Source organism: Urocitellus parryii (genome assembly GCF_045843805.1).
Source record: "Urocitellus parryii isolate mUroPar1 chromosome 10 unlocalized genomic scaffold, mUroPar1.hap1 SUPER_10_unloc_2, whole genome shotgun sequence".
In the NCBI taxonomy this organism is placed as follows: Eukaryota; Metazoa; Chordata; class Mammalia; order Rodentia; family Sciuridae; genus Urocitellus; species Urocitellus parryii.
In genome coordinates, this window is record NW_027551755.1 from 413,312 (window position 1) to 425,544 (window position 12,233).

General features: G+C 34.1%; 1 protein-coding gene across 1 annotated transcript in view; it reads left to right on the forward strand.

The window, feature by feature from the left end:
- The first annotated feature begins 578 nt into the window (after positions 1–578).
- LOC144251234 (broad substrate specificity ATP-binding cassette transporter ABCG2-like) overlaps positions 579–12,233 on the forward strand; it is a 38,503-nt gene continuing 26,848 nt past the window's right edge. The window contains 4 exon segments of the mRNA XM_077794264.1: positions 579–769; positions 4,629–4,688; positions 5,281–5,395; positions 5,958–6,110. Of these exon segments, the coding sequence (XP_077650390.1) occupies positions 579–769; positions 4,629–4,688; positions 5,281–5,395; positions 5,958–6,110 (519 nt within the window).

Sequence of the window (12,233 nt, forward strand, 5' to 3'; positions counted from 1 at the left end):
AATAATAATGTCATTGCAAAAGAATGTTGGAGTTTACCTACTTTGCTGATTGGAGGTGCCCAACAACCAAAATTGTACAACTGTAAATTCAGAGAAATCTCTCCTGCCACAGAATGCTAGAATAAGTTCCTTTTGGTAGTAAAAATATTAAAAACACTAACATTAAACAAATACAACCACTGAATGATGCTCCTCTAGGCTCTTCTTGAATTGAGGTTGTATCATACTATGATTTTCAAGCCAGACAAAACTAATAATTATTTGCATTTTTCTGCCTTCCTGGGTTTTAAATAATTTTCATACTGTTTAATTATTAGGACACCTTAATTTGGGAATGTGATATCTAATTGGAGTGCAGGTATTCTAATTTGGATCTGCCTCCCATTATAGGTTCTAAGGTTCTTTTTATCACAGTGATGTGGGGTCTTCTTTAGAAAGGAACCTACTCACTGCAGCACAATTTAAAGGATCCTCATTTAAATGTGTTCATATGTTGTTATCTAGTGTTTAAAATTTGATTTACATGGACTATCAACTTACAAATGTTTTTCTCTCTACAGAAAGACAGAACTATCCAGATGTCTTCCAGTAATGACCTGTGTTCAATTTCCATGTCCCAAAGAAACTCTGATGACCTCCCTGAGACAACTTCCAGTGATAAGAAAGGGCCTGTGTTGAGTTTTCACAATGTCTCTTGTCATGTAAAAGAGAAGAAAGGCTTTCCATTTGATCAGAAAACAACTGAGGAAAAGGGACTATGGAATATCAAGTATGTGCGTGAACTTTTTAAAAGACCACTATATTGACCAACAATGAATACAGGTCTTGGCTATTGTGTTCAAGACTGTGTACAGACATATTAAGATATGCTTTCACATCTTTTGGCTAAACTATGACTGAAATGATTGAATCATCTTTAAGTGTATGTTTAGTTCAAAAGGAACTGAACTGACACACCATTTCTAAAAATGATTGTAAAATGTATATCAATATTTATTTAAGAAACTGAACAATTAATAGGTCTTTGGTTTTTCATGGGTAAGCCTTGTGTTTGGGTGGAAGGATGCCTGTATCATTGTTTTTTAATTGTGGGTATATATAATTGTAACTCTGACCTTTCCAAACTATGAAATACAATGTGCTTTCTGAAACAGATGCATTTTAGGTACCTGTGCACTTTATATCCTTTGTAGTCTAGAAGCAAGAAGGTTAAAATGCTAGTATATTGTGAAAGTACTTTTCTTTTCAAACAGACCTGGGTTAAATGAATGTTTGCTTTAAAATTGTCTCTTTATAATAGTTATAATTGTTCTATAATAATTTACTTATCACTTATTCTAATAAAGACAGGTAAAACATTTAAATATAAGATGTCTGTAAGTTAATTGAAGTTATACAGTTAAAGTACAGAGTAATAAGAATTTATAATCTTAAATCAACTATTTTTTATTTGTTCTAATTAGTTTTACGTGACAGTAGAATTTTGCATTTTGACACATCATATGGAAATAGAGTATATCCTCTCATTCTTCTGGTTGTATATGATGTGGAATAACACCAGTCATGGAATCATAAATGCACATAGGGCAGGGTAATAATGTCCAATTCATTTTACTAACCTTTCAAACCCTATATCTTCTCCATTCCCTTCACTCCCCTCTGCCTAGTCCACTCTTTTTCCCTAGCCCTCACTGCCTTATTGTAAATTAGCATTCACAAACCTAAGAAAACATTCAGCCTTTGGTTTTTCTGGGATTGGCTTATTTTGCTTAACATGATATTCTCTAGCTCCACCCATTTACCAGCAAATGCCACAATTTCATTCTTCTTTAAGGCTGAGTAATATACCATTGTGTATATATACCACATTTTTTTTTTATCCATTCATCTGTTGAAGGGCACCTATGTTGGTTCCATAGTTTAGCTATTGTGAATGGGGTTGCTATAAATGTTGATGTGGTTGTGTAACTGTAGTATGATGATTTTAAGTCATTTGGGAATAAATAATTATATTTTTAAAGTACATGGCAATTATGTTTTTTATTCTTTTCATCTCACAACAAATTCAGAACTCAAAGTGCAATGTTGAAATGGGATCTAGAGGAGGAGGGCAATGAGTATTTCTATGTAACCTATCACTACCACATGTACCTCTGAGTTCAGATACTGACCGTTATGGGTATCAATGTTTTTCTGATATTTGTGAGTCTCTGATTCCCATATATGATGTTAGGATGTGAATTTGGCTTTGCATAGATACCATCGCTATAAGTTCTGTTTCTGTCATAAGGGAAAAATTCTTCCTAAACAAAGCAAAAACTTTTTCCTGGCTCCCCAAGGCTGGAGAGTGGTTATAAAAGAGTACTTTGACTCAATGTGGCTGCAGATCTATATGGAATTAGACATTCATTCTCTTTTCTAGATATTTTTTATGTGACTTTATACTTCTTTGTTAATGCCAGCAACTCCCTTCAGATCAAGGAAGTGATAAGATAGCATAGAAAATGTTGAGGCATGGGTGGAAAAGAAATGGTGAGGATCTGAGGGCTGATTGGGCTGAGGCCTTGACTGTATTAGGATGGTATCTCTGTCCATGCAGCAACACCTGCTATCTTGCCTACTTCTTGTCTCTCTCGTGTTAGTTTAGGAAATCCTGACTAGGAGAATAAGGAGAGAAATGGTGGATAACGGGCTTTGATCTTTTACTACATTAGATAGACTTGACTTATGAAAAGGTAACAAGCCTTTGTGAATACAGTAATTAAAATATGTTTGTCCCTACAGATTTTGTGATGAAAGAAGTGATTGTACCATGCTTTGAATATGTGCAGGTTGAATAGATATAAAATACATTCTGTGTGAGGGTTCATTTATCTTGCTCATCCTTTCCAGCTGCCTCAATGGATATGGAATTAGCTACTGATCCACATTGGAACTGTGGCATTTGGGAAACTACACTACTACCATTTTCTGCAACACTGGGTTTAGTGTCAAAGAAAACCAAAGAGTGGTACCTGTGAAATACTTTGCCTTTACATATTTACATTTGGTTTTGGTTGAATCATTGAGGATGGCTTGATCTTTCCTTGAATACATATCTTAAAAACCTGGGTAGTTTTCCAGGCACTGAATGAAGACTTAGGGAATAAGAAGGCTTTTCCTACTCATTTTAGAAGCAGTTTCTAGGTAGATATGAATAAAGAAGATCATTAGGAACTGTATACAAATGCACTTTGAGAGTGTAACCAAGCATTTTTAATTTGGGAGTTTGCTAATGATTGAACCCAAGACTTTATACATGCTAAACACCCATGCTAGCACTGATCTTCACCCCCAGATGTACCCAGTCATTTGTGTGTCTTTACACTGGGGGAGGAAGATTACCAAAAGAGTAAGAATTTTCTGTGTCACATCTTGTTCCTGGTTTATCACACTCTCATTATATTAGTTCAGTCATTGAGTGAGTTGTTCCTAGTTAAAACGCAAAGTGAAAGGTACATTTAACCTCAGCCCCCAGCTGCCCTAGTATCATTGTGAGACAAATTAGGTGGCACCGGCCATGAATGCCAAAGTCCTAGTGGTGTGAGTGCTGTGGGGCACTGTAGAACACATTTTGAGGTACCTAACAGTTCTAAAGAGAGACTGGCATAGACACCAGTGTTCTGAATGGGCTAAGTCAGACTGCTCTTTGATCATTCCTGTGCATCTGCAATGTCCCTGCCCTTAGTTCTCCTTCCTCCATTTAATTTTCTTAGTAGTTTCACCTCTTATATTTAGGACAAAATTCAGCCTATTTGACTTCATCTTGGGTCTTAGCACAGTCAACACTGCCATCATCACCCCCTCTTCTCTATCTGAATACTCACTACCCTCACATACACACTTAATTAGATTGAAGCACAATTGTATCTGTTTTGTGCCTGCACATCCCCAAAGGACATTCATGCTAGAGGGATGTCTCCTAATTCTACACAGATCATTTTCCAGTCCATTTATCAGATCCTGAACAAAGTAGTAAAACATCTATCCTAGGTCATGTTTTGCTTTTTTAATTGGTAAGGTGTTTTTCTCAAATGTGAAGAACAGATGTAGTTTCTTATACTCTAGAGTGCTTTATTCCAGTCTTTTATTTTTATTTAAGATGTATTGATTCTTTTGTTCTGATTAGATTTTAAAAGTGAGAACACTACTCCTGATAGTCCACAAATCATTGATTTATTAATTGTGTGTTTCTTGACTGGGAAACAGGCCAGGGAATTTGAAGAGGCTGATCATCAAACATTATTCAGAAGCTATTTAAGAGGAGTAAGAGGAATGGAGATTATTTACAAGAATTTCACAGATTGTTGATATAGAATGTGTCATTTCCATTTAGGGATTAGTGGCTTCATAAATAAATGAAAGGGATTTTCAAGGATCTGAGGCTTTTCTTTCATAGGTCTTGACTAGTGATTCACATCCTATGTATACTAGACTATTTTTAACCAGTGATTTTTTTCCTTAAAATTTGGTTCTTGTTATATGTCTGCAATTTCATTAGCCTTCAATAATATATTCAGTGTAGCTCCTAAACCTATAGAACTCTTTAAAAAGTTAAATAATAAATCAGTATGTTTTTGTGTTTACAGTGGGATCATGAAACCTGGCCTTAATGCCATCGTGGGACCCCAAGGTGGAGGCAAATCATTGTGAGTATAACAGAAAGCACAAATAAGTCTTTTGGTGCTGTTTCTGTGTGCTTTCACAAATCACATGCATTTTCTTTTCATGTCTTGGCTTTTGTCTTGTGGATAATGTGCATTTGGACTATCTTATGGTTTTAATCCTAGGACCAGGAATTCTTATTAAATTCAGCATTACAAACACAGCATGATAAAGTAATTAGCGCAAAGCAGTTGACCTTGTTATGAGATAATGAGAAAGTAAAATAAGGGAATAATATTAAAAGTGTAGATAAGGAGCTGAAGGTCTCAGTGGGACATACCTCAGAGGTAAAGGCTCCTATTGCTTGGGTTGGATCCATAAAGGTGAGGGTCACTTGGAAGATCTGTACTGGATAAGCCAATGATATCTTGCTTTAATGTTTTTTGGCTTTCTTATACCACATGATAAAGGAAAGTAAGAATTTGTGTGTCTGCATGCATGTACACACATATGTTAAACCACAGAATATTTTGGCTAGTTCACTTTCTAACCTGAACAGAATTTGGATTCAGAATAGGTGAGAGATGTGACCTTTGTAGTAAGGAAAAATCTCACAACATGTGTGTCCTTTTATAGGTTATTAGATATCTTAGCTGCAAGGAAAGAACCAAGAGTATTATATGAAAATGTTTGGGTACATGAAATACCTCACCCTGACAATTTCCAATGCAATTCAGGATATGTGGTATAGGTAAGTGTGGGTGGATTTTCGTTTTAGGTTTCCCCTGTTTCTATATGGGCAAGAGCCTTGGCTTGTAGTATACCATGCTTCCAATTGAACGTGCCCAAGGAACCAATCTTATTTACACCAAATTTACATAATCTCCCTTAAGACTGACAAAGAGGTTAAAAGGAGAGGAAGAAAGGATCTGGAATATGAACCTGTAGGCAATGGTAACAATTCGAACTTTGAAACATTTCCAAAGGGTCTACTGTTGCCCCTTTGTCCTTCCTTCACTTCTCTTTTTCTCCTAAAAGATGCCCCTGTCAAATCCTCATATAAAGTATTCTGGAAGTGCTTAGAAGTCACCATAATCACCTGTGCTCCATCTGGGTGTGAAGATAGGGAAGGAAAATTATTCCCTGGGCTCTGAAGCTCTGTGGAGTCACTGAAATGTTTAGAGTTGAAAGTTCACCATTACCTACAAATTTTCCATGAGTTTGTTATTTTTGTGAATAAACTTAAACATTCGCTGGAGTGATGGTCTTAGAAAAGACTCAGTATGACTCATTGAAAGCACATTTCCCTTCAGGATGATGTCCTGATGAGCATCCTGACAGTGAGAGAAAATATGTGGTTCTCAGCTTCTCTTCCACTTCCAACAACCATGTCAAAGAAGGAAAAAAATGAGTGAATCAAAAAGGTCATTGAAAAGTTAGGTCTCTGTGAAGTGGCAGATTCCAAGGTAATGTGAAAATTCCTGACAGATTCATAACCAGGAAAGAAGACTTCCCTATGTGGGCAATATGACCTTAATCAGAAGTTTCCTAAGATGTGTGTGGTCAAAACTGGCTGCTTTCTGTAGTTATAAAAAGAAGTGTCCAGATTCCTACTTTAAAGGGGTAAATTAAGTGAAGAAATAATCTTAACCGTGATCTAATCCTGGGGTGGAGTTGGGCTATGTGGAGAGAGCCCACCCTCATTGCTCAAGACACAGATCATTTGATGTCTTTGCACTTTTCTTGTTGTTTATTTCTTTCCCTTTTTACTTTTCTTCTGCCTCTCTTCTTCTGGTGGACATTGTTGTATGATTTTCTGAAATACACTTCTGTGTTTCATAAATGACAAGAATTCAAGGATTTTTTTAAATGGGTTCTTTTTAGTTGCACATAACACTATGATTCATTTTGACATAATTAGAAAAGCATGGAATATAGTTTGTTCTGGTTCAGTCCCCAATGCTTTCGCTTCCCCTTCTAACCTCCCTGCCCTGTATCCTTCCCTCTACTCTACTGAAACTTCAGCTATTTACTTATAGTTTTTTTAAAATTAATGTCTTTTGGATTTCCATGATGGGAAGATTCCCTGTTGTTTATTCATATAGGCACATAGGAAAGTTTGGTCAGACTCATTCCACTGTCTCTCCTTATCTCACCCCTCCTTCTCCTCTTCATCCTCCTTTTTCTACCTCACTGAACTTTCTTCTAGTTTTCTTATTTTGGATTAGCTTCCACATATCAGAGAAAACATTTGAACCTAAGCTTTGTGGAACAAGTTACTTTCATTTAGCGTGATAGACTTCTGTTCCATCATTTACTGGCAAATGGCATAATGTCAATCTTTATGGTTTAGTAAAACCCCATTTCATATTTCTACCACTTTATTTTTTCTGCCCATTTATCTCTTGATGGGCACCTAGTTTGATTCCATAACTTGGCTATTGTGAATTGTGCTGCTTTAAACATTGATGTGACTTTATAACTATAGTATATGATTTTAAATATCAAGGAGTGGGCTAACTGGGTGAAAAGATGCTTTCATTTCTAGTATTTAAAGGGATCGCCACACTGCTTTCCAGAGTGGTTGCACTAATTTTTAGTCCCACCAACAATGTATGAAAGTACCTTTTTCCGCATCCTAATCAACATTTATGGTTACTTGTATTCTTGATAATTGCCACTCTAACTAGATCAAGAAGAAATCTCAATGTAGTTTTAACCTGCATTTCCTTGATTAGCAGATATTAAACACTTTTCATGTATTTATTGAGAGTTTGTATTTCTCCTTTTGAGAAGTGTCTGTTTAATTTATTTGCCCACTTACTGATTTGTTCATTTATTTATTTGGTGTTAATTTTTTTAAAATTCTTTGTATATTCTGGATATCAATGCCCTGAGAAGCAGATGGAAAACATTTTCTCCCATTCTGTAGGTTTTCTCTTCATGCTCTTAATTCTTTCCTCTGCCATTCATAAACTTTAACTTGATGCCATCCCACTTACTGAATTTATTCTATTTCTTGCACTTTAGGAGTCTTATTTAAATAGTCAGTTCCTTTGATGATTTGTTGGAGTGTTGGGCCTACATTTCCTTTTAGCAGGTGCAGGGTTTCTAGTCTAATTCCTAGGTCTCCAGTTCAAATTGAGTTGACATTTTTGCAGGGTGAGAGGTTGGAGTTAAATTTTATTCTCTTCCATATAGATTTCCAGTTTTCCCAGGACTATTGGTTAAAAAGGCTATCTTTTCTCCAGCATATGTTTTTGGCACCTTTGTCTAGTATAAGATAATTGTATTATGTGAGTTTGTCTCTGTGTCTTCTGTTCTATTCTGTGGTCTTCATACCTGTTTGGTGCTAGCTGTTTTTGTTACAATAGTTTTGTACTATTATTTGAGATCTGGTATTGTGATGCCTCCTGCTCTGCTTTTCTCACCTAGGATTGCTTTGGCTATTCTGGGTCTTTTATTTTTTCCAAATAAATATTATAAGTGCTTTTTATAGTTCTGTGAAGATTGTCATTGGAATTTTGATGGGATTTGCATTGAATCTGTACATGCTTCTGGTAGAATGCCATTTTGATAATATTATTTCTACCTATATAAGTATATGAGAGATTTTTCCATCTTCTAAGGTCTTCCTCAATTATTTTCTTTATTCCAATCCTATTTTGTATTTTATTTAAAGACAGGGTTTTTCTGAGTTGCTTACTGCCTCACTTTTGCTGAGACTGGCTTTGAACTCACAATCCTCCTGCCTCAGCCTCCTGAGCCACCGGGATTACAGGCATGTACCACTGAACCCAGCTATTTTCTTAAGAGTTCAATATTTTTATTGTAGAGATCCTTCATCACTTTTGTTAGATTTATTCCCAAGTATTTTTTGAGACTAATGTGAATATAATAGTCTTTCTAATTTATTTTTTAGTTGATTCATCATGAGAGTATAGGAATATGATTGATTTATGAGTGTTGATATTGTATCCTGTTACATTACTGAATTCACTTATGAGTTCTCAAAGTCTCCTGCTGGAGTTATTTGAGTCTTCTAAATATAGTAGTATCATATCATCAGCATACAGAGATAATTTGAATTCTTCTTTTCACATTTGCATTTCTACAGATTCCTTCTCTTGCCTGAGTGCTCTGGCTAGAATTTCAAGGACTATTTTGAAAAGGACTTGTGAAAGTGGGCATACTTGCCTTGTTTCTGTTTTTAGAGGAAGTGATTTCAGTTTTACTCCATTCAGTATAATGTTGGCATTGGGTTTGTCATATATAGCATTCTAATGTTCAGTTAAATTTCTTCTGTCTGTAGTTTTTCAAAATGAATCGGTGTTGTACTTTGTCAAATGGTTTATCTGCAACTATTGACATTATCATGTGATTCTTGTCCTTAAGTCTATTTATATGGCAAATTACACTTATCAATTTCTGTATGTTGAGCCAAACTTGCATCTCTGGGATAATACCCACTTGATCTTGATGCACTACTTTTTTAATATGTTTTTGTCAACATCATCAAGATTTTCTAGCTTATTGGGTTATACATTTTCAAAATAGATTCTGTGGTGATATTTCCTTTTTCATCCTGAATTTGTTTTTTAGCCTTCTTTCTTTTTGTTAGTGTTTATCAATCTTTTTTATCCTTTCAAAAAACCAATTCTTTCTTATGTTTATCTCTCTGATCATTTTTTTTTATTCTCAATTTCATTGATTTCTGATCTGGTTTTAATTATTACCTATCTTCTACTGATTTTTTATTGGTGTATTTGTTCTTGTTTTTCTATGGCCTTGAGATGTAATGTTCAATTATTTATTTGGTATCTTTCTATTATTATAATATATGAGCTCAATGCTATGATCTTGGAGATTTTGATGTGTTGTATTACTATTCTCATTTACTTATAATTCTTTTTGTTTCTCCTCTGATTTCTTCTACTATGCATTCATCATTCAAATGTGTAATATTTAATCTCCTGGTGTTAAAGTGGGTTTTTAAAAATATTATCATTGATTTCTAACTTCATTCCTTTATGATCTGATAGAATGCAAGGTATTTTCTCTATTTTGCAAAGACCTAAAACATGGTCTATTTTAGAAAATTTTCCACGTGCTATTGAGAAGAAAGTGAAACAAGTCATTGATTGATGAAATATTTCATGGATGACTATTAGTTCCACTTATTAATTTTATTTTTTAATTCTGTAAAATCTTTATTTAGTTTATGTTTGAAGGATCTATACAGTGATGATAAAGGTGTGTTAAAATCACTTAGTATTATTGTTTTGTTGATTTATAATATTGACTTCATTTTTTAAATCAAAAATTTTGTTTGTTGGATGTATGTAGATGCTCTTTTGTTTGGGGAACTAATATTTACAATCATTATGTTTTTGATCTGCTCCCTTAAGCAGCATGAAGTGACCTTCTTTGTCTCTTCTGATTTATTATGTCTTAATGTCCACACTATCTGATATGAGAAGAGCTGCCCCTGATTGTTCATTAGTAAAATTTGAATGGTATGTCTTTTTCATCCTTTCACCTTTAGTCTGTGGATGTTTTTGCCTGTAAGGTGAGTCTCTTGGAGACAGCATAATGTTGGGTCCTGTTTTTTAATCCAATCTGCCAACCTGTGTCTTTTGATTAAAGATTTTCAACCATTTGCCTTCAAATTTGTTATTTAGAGATGATTTTTATGCTCATTTTGTTTTATTTCTAATGTTTAAAGTGGACTTGATTTTCCTTTGACTATGCTACTAGTACACTTCATTCCTATGCTGCTTATCATTTTTTTTTTCTCCCTGGCTTTCTGGGGGAGTGATTATCTGCTTATCATTTTTATTCTTCATTTCCTTTTCATAAAATTTTCCCATGAGCGTATCTTGTAATTCAGGCTTTCTAATTATAATTTCTATTGGCTCTGTTTATCATGGAAGGTTTTTATTTCAATTTCAATTCTGAAGCTTAATTTTGCTGGCTATGGAATTACTGGTTGGCATCAATTTTATTTCAGAGCTTGGAATATATTATTCCAAGTCCTCCTGACTTTCAGGGTATGTGTTGAGAAATGAATTGAAATTTGGATTGGTTTAGCTCTAAATGTGACCAATCATTTTTCTCTTGCAGCTTTTACAATTCTATCCTTATTTTGTATGTTAGGCATTTTCATTATAATGTGTCTTAGAGTGGATCTATTGTGATTTTTCTATAATTGGAATTCTTATACCTCTTTTATTTGGATTTCTATCTCATTCTTAAGGTTTGGAAATTTTTCTAGTATTATTTTATTCAAAAGACTGTGCATCCCTTTAGCTCAAATTTCAGAGCCTTCATGTATCCCAATGAATCTTAAATTTGGTCATTTAATGTTATCACATTTTTAAAAATATTTTATTTATGGTCTCTTAACCTCTTTTCTTTATTGTCAGCTTTATTTTCAAGATTATATACTTTGTCTTTGAGGCCTGAAAATGTTTCTTTGAAGTAGTTTAATCTATTGATGATGCTTTTATTTAAGTTTTTAATTTGGTTTCTTGAGTCTTTCATTTCTAACATTTCCATTTGATTCCTTTTCAGAATTTGTTTTATCTTTATTGAAATAATCTTTACTTCCTGTATTTTCTTTCAGTTTCACTTCTTACATCTTCCTTTAGGTCATAGAACATTTTAACTATGAACTTTCTAAATTATTTCTCTGACATTTCCTCTACTATAGTGTTGATGAAGTCAGTTGAAGCGTTATATAAAATTTGGGGTATTTCATTCTCTTGCCTTTTCATACTGTTTGTATGTCTACCCTTGTATGGGTATAATTCTCACTTCTTCTTTTAAGGAGGGACTATTTTGTGAGTTTCTTTCTCTCAAGAGTCCTGGGTATGTTGAATATCAAAATATTGATTTTTCATTTTTTATACCATGTTTGACTTCTACTTATCCCAATATCAGCACTACTTTCAGAGGTGCCACCCTCTTTATTATAATTGCTTCTGAGCTAATCGTCATGCTGTTCAACCTTATGAGAAACTAAAACTTCTTGCTATTTGTTTTTTATGGTTCCTCAAATCCAGTGTAAACTTGGAATAAACTTCTGTAACAGGCCAAAAAATTGGTATTTAATTTAGTAAAATTACTATACTTAAATGAGGGCTAAATGGGGGAAAGGAGAAAGATTGGGCAAACGGAGAGGGAAAAGAGATACTGAAAATAAGAAAAAGAGAGTAAAGTTATAAAAGGGTAATTCAGACCCAGATATAGAGAGAAATAGATGTTGTATATTTGAAATAGTAGCAGAAAAGGTAAGAAGATGAATTAAGGGTAAGAGGAACATTTATCAGCTAGAGCTAGAAAAGGGAAGATAGGATTGATTCCAATTAATGCTTTAAACCATTGGATGAAATACTTTCATACGGGTTGAGGGTGCAATGTTAGTTATTGGATAACAACTATCATTCAAATTAAAGAGTTATATATATTATCAAAGTTAATATTAGAGTTGTTTATAGTAAACCATGCTTAGGCAAAGAAAAACCTTGTTGAATTTTGATTTAGATTTCAGTGGGGTTTGGACATTTAGGAAATTACCATCATTCTTT